This window comes from Drosophila ficusphila, unplaced genomic scaffold (assembly GCF_018152265.1).
Source record: "Drosophila ficusphila isolate 14025-0441.05 unplaced genomic scaffold, ASM1815226v1 contig_286, whole genome shotgun sequence".
In the NCBI taxonomy this organism is placed as follows: Eukaryota; Metazoa; Arthropoda; class Insecta; order Diptera; family Drosophilidae; genus Drosophila; species Drosophila ficusphila.
Window position 1 is genome coordinate 2087643 of NW_025064189.1, and position 4569 is coordinate 2092211.

The following is a 4569-nucleotide window of genomic DNA, read 5'->3' on the forward strand; positions in this document are numbered from 1 at the left end:
GCATCGCAGGTGACAATGAAGGGGTAGCTACATAGTACGTATAGTTGCACATGTGTTTTCCCTGCACATTCAATTGAAAATTATGTACGCCGAACCACTTCTCCACTTGCCACGCTCTGCTTGAGCCCGGTCTGCAAAAGTTTCCCGAGCTTGTTACTATTGAATAATAGTATATTAATTTTGCTGCCTCTTTTTTTTCCGCCGGCTTCCACGGCTTGCAGGGCCTCAACTTACTTTTAATTGAATTGAAAGTCAAAAGTTTTGAGCCCGTGGAAAAAAAAAAAAGTGAAAATGTTGAGACAAATTGACACAGAGGAAAAGTTGTGTCGGTGCAATGGAAAATGTTTAATTAAAGGCAAATTTCCACGGCAATGTAGCGAAATGTTAAGAACTGCGGGCTGAAAAGGAAAGCTGCTAAATTAAGAGCGGAATGAACACACAGTGGTAATTTTTGTTTTCAAATGAGTTTTTGTTTTCATTGCGTATATTTTTGTTCTCTGTTGATATTTTGTTTTCGCTTAAATTTGCATAAATTTCTTGTCTAACTAATACATAAATAGTTGTTTGCATTTGATTCGATTTTGCGTTTAACAATAAATTAAATAAGTTAAAATTAAGCTTACGATGACTCTCAGTGCTTTGTTGTCTTTAGTTTATCTAAACTCGTATATATCATTTACAATTCAGCTTAGGGACTACGATTAACTTATGCTCGGAGGGGGAGGAAAACAGTAGTGTGGCAAAGTGCTGATAGAATTGGAGATCCTTCAGTGTTCTATAGGTTCGAAAGAGTGCTCTAAAGTTGTGTATATGTACAAGGCAAGTATTTCTCTGACTTAATGCCTAGGTTTTCCGATTACAGCTACTACAATGTTTTCCTTATTTCTAACTATATGCTAGTTGTGTCTGGTTGAGGGAGGGAGTGGGCTTAGTGGGTATTTTGGGGGGTTTTGGCATCACAGTGTTGGGCAGCGGACTACTAAGCATAGATGCTCAGCTGCCTGCGTCGATAGGTCGAGGATCAGTGCGTGAACTGACGCAGGGTGTTGTTGTTCTGCTGCTGCTGCTGCTGTTGTTGCTGCTTCTGGGAGGCGGACTTCTGCTGGAAGGACCTGCGTCCTGTGGTGGCACACAGGCCATTCCGCAGGGGCAAAGCTGGAGGCATCGGCGGTGGCGTGGGCGTCTTGCTGCGACCGAGTTGCTCCAGCGGCATCGAGTAGTGCGTATTGCTGTAGATGTAGTTGTGATCCAACATCTCGCCAGCCATCTCCTGGTCGTACATCTCGCGCTGCTTGAAGTGCTCCTGGGTGAGACGCAGTTGCGGCTGGTTTGTGGCGCCCATTGGGGGGCCGTGCACCATGGGCACATCCGCGTACGAGTAGCAGGAATCACCCACTGCAGCCGTGGCCGACAGGAACTGCGGCTTAGTGTAGTGATTCAGCTGGGGATTCTGCTGATGGACATCCCGTCCCATGGTGGCCGACTTCATGTGCATCACAAACGAGGCACTGTCGTCGATGGCTCCCTGCGACACCAAACCCTTGTTGTTGTTCAACTTCTTTTCACTGACCATTGTTGCCGTGGGCACCGCCAACTGCTGGAACTTCTGCTGGGGATCCACGGCACCCAAATCATTCACCGGCATCGGGCACATTCCGTAGTGATGAGCTGCACCCGGGTGATGAGGGGCAGTGTAGGTGTTGGGGAACGTGGAGTGGATGCCCAGGGAGCAGGGATGATGCTGGTGGCGCGACATGTAGTCCTCATCGCAGAAGGTCTTCTGGTACTCACGCTCCTTGCGACCCAAAGCCGAGTTTCCCCACAGACCGCCCTTGATGGTCTCACGGATCTTATGACGGCAGCGGTACAAAACCAAAGCCAAGGCGGTAATTGTGGCAGCGGATCCAACCAGAAGGGCTCCAATGAGCGCCTGCTTGCGGGGATCGGCGTGGGTGCAGCCCATCAGAGCGGGATTGAGATGACGCAGGGACTCGCCACGCAGACGCTCGGGGAACTCGCACATCAGCTCGGAAACCTCCTCCTGACTGGCGTTCTTGGCCACCAGCAGATTGTGCAGCCACATCACTCGGCAATCACAAGAAAGGGGATTTTCCGAGAGATCCAAAGTCACCAGATCCTTCCACGGGAACATTCCCTCGGCCAGCGAGGTAAGAGCATTGGCCTTCAGCACCACATGCCTCAAATGGGGCAGACCACTCAATGCACCCTCTTGCACCTCCACAAGCATTTTGTTGGACGAAAGGTTCAGATACTCCAGATTGCCATTGGCGCCAAAGGCTCCAGTCATCACTCGCTTCAGTCTGAGGGCTCCATTCACCTCCAAGCGTTTCAGTTGCTTCAAACCGGTGAAGGCACCCTCGCTAATCACCTCGAAATCGTTCTGGCCCATTGACAGCTGCTCCAGGCGAACCAACTTGCTGAGTCCCACGGAGGGAATGCGGTCCAATCGGTTGTCGGAGAGATCCAGGATACGCAGCTCCTCCAGACCCAAAAAGCTGTCATGCGAGATGTTGCGCAGACTGGCGCCCTTCAGTTCCAGACGAGTGAGTCCTTTCAGATCCTGGAAGGCACCGGCTTGAATGGTCTGCAGGGTGTTCATGCCCAGGTAGAGCTCAGCCAAACTAGGCATGGCCTGGAAAATCACGGGATCCGGAACTGTGGTCAAGGCATTGTCATCCAGGTAGAGAATGCGCAGCTGGGTGAGTCCATCGAAGGCCTTGGGGTCCAAGTAGCCAATGCGATTCTCGCCCAAGTTCAACTCCTCAATCTTGAGAAGCGGGCTGAAAGTTCCCTGGTGCAACTCAGAAATTTGATTGCCACGCAGATTCAGAACAGTCACCGCCGACAAACCAATAAAGGTCTTATTGCTGATTTGGCCAATCTTATTGTGGTTCAAGTGCACCTCCTGCAACTTCTTTTGGTAGGCAAAAGTGCGCTGCGGGATGGTCATCAAATGATTCGAGGACAAGTCGAGGAAGGTCAGCTCCGCGTAGAACTGGATCGACGAGTCGATGGTCTTGATCTTGTTGCTCTTGATCACCAGTCGCTGGATGGAGGGATTCAGGGCGATGGGCAGCACGTCCAGCTGGCCCTCGCCGCACTGAACCACCAAGGTATTATCGTCGCACTGACAGCCGGGCGGGCAATTGGCCAAACCCGCCGCGGGCTCCACACCAATGCTGGCCAAAATGCACCAGATGCCCACGAACGCGATCATCATGTTTCGCTGCATCTTGGGGTCTGTGTTTTTCCTTTGTGTTCTCTGTCTTTCAGATTTTCGTCTCTGTGTTGCTTTTGCGTTTCGCTCGGGAGTTTTCGTTGGGATTTTCAGTTTTCCATAGTTCTGCGGGTAGACAAACGAGGAAAAGATTTTCAAACTTAGTTTCTGTCTTCTGGTTGAGTTCGGTTAATTAGCCTATTTTCGTGGAACCATTTCTATTGATTAAAATATTGGAGGGAAACTTTTATTTTATGTTTTCACTAGTATCTCATCTCAGCTAATATTTTATTTTTAGAATTTCCAAAAAAATGTATTTTAAATTCCTAATATTGTTGCCCTAACTCATTTACATTTTTAGAATTTTGGAACTCAATAATTTATGTAACTTAAATTTATTTCGTGACAGCAAGTTAAAAAAAACCAACAGAATGATTTCTATAAATATTCGTTTTTTTTACTAACTTCTTCTTGTTCAAACTTTTCAGAATCAAATATAAATCACACTTTTCTACTTTGTTAAATTTCACAATATTCCACTTTTGATTCTCCTTTAAACTTTGCACTTTTTGTGCCACAATTTCAACTTACCTATTGTGTTTCTTAGGAGATTGTTTGGCAACAATTTATGGTTTTCAGCAGATGAAATCGTTGATGAACAGAACTTAAAATGCAAAATGCAGTGTTTTGGTTTTGTTTGTGTGATGTGTTTGAGTTTTCACTGTTTCACTTTTAGATTGATTTTTTGGGTTGCCAATTTTATGTTTTGTCACATTTGCTCAACTAAAACATGTGTGTTTGTCAAAATAAAAATTTGTTGGTTGTGTTTGTTTGTTAGTTTTTTGCTGATTGTTTGAGAAACGTGCGCGATAATCCAATGGTTCGCTTTGGCTGCACGCTTCAAGTTGTTGTTATTCGGTTGACGGGTTTTTCGGTGTTAGGTTTACGTATTTCGTGTTACCAACTCTGGTAAGAGAGGAACTAAGTCGAAATTGGCTCTATATGGCAGGCAGACAACCGCTCACGACGAGGCAACGAACTACACTGATTTTACGAAGCGACTGCTGCACAAACGATACCTCGGCTGCCTCTATTTTACTTTGCCGGGGTGGTTGAGCGGCAAAACCGTGGAGCGGTAAGAGTGGCATGGAGCGGTACGTTTGGTGGTGGCAAGAAGGCAGCTGCATCGGCTTCACAAAAGAGCGTGGCTAATGCGAGACGGCCTTGCGAAGGCGAGTTCTCTCAGATAAACCCGTCAGCAGGTAGTCGAAACTGGTTTAGAGAGCCGCAGATACGAGCCAAATATATTTCTCTCTTTCGATGGAGAAACT

The 4569-nt window shown here is 47.1% G+C and overlaps 1 protein-coding gene across 1 annotated transcript; it reads right to left on the bottom strand.

Annotated features, from left to right (window-relative positions):
- Positions 1 to 463: 463 nt before the first annotated feature.
- Positions 464 to 4292, bottom strand: LOC108095463 (leucine-rich repeat and immunoglobulin-like domain containing-NOGO receptor-interacting protein 4). The gene is made up of 2 exons (XM_017196578.2): positions 3830 to 4292; positions 464 to 3364 (listed from the first exon to the last, which is right to left on the bottom strand). The coding sequence occupies exon 2, from the start codon at positions 3251 to 3253 to the stop codon at positions 1022 to 1024; it is 2232 nt and encodes a 743-aa protein (XP_017052067.1). The 5' UTR covers positions 3254 to 3364; positions 3830 to 4292; the 3' UTR covers positions 464 to 1021.
- Between the last annotated feature and the right edge of the window lie 277 nt (positions 4293 to 4569).

Excerpts from the sequence above, each read along its gene's own strand:
- LOC108095463 (XM_017196578.2), bottom strand. The coding sequence starts at position 3,253 with ATGCAGCGAAACATGATGATCGCGTTCGTGGGCATCTGGTGCATTTTG.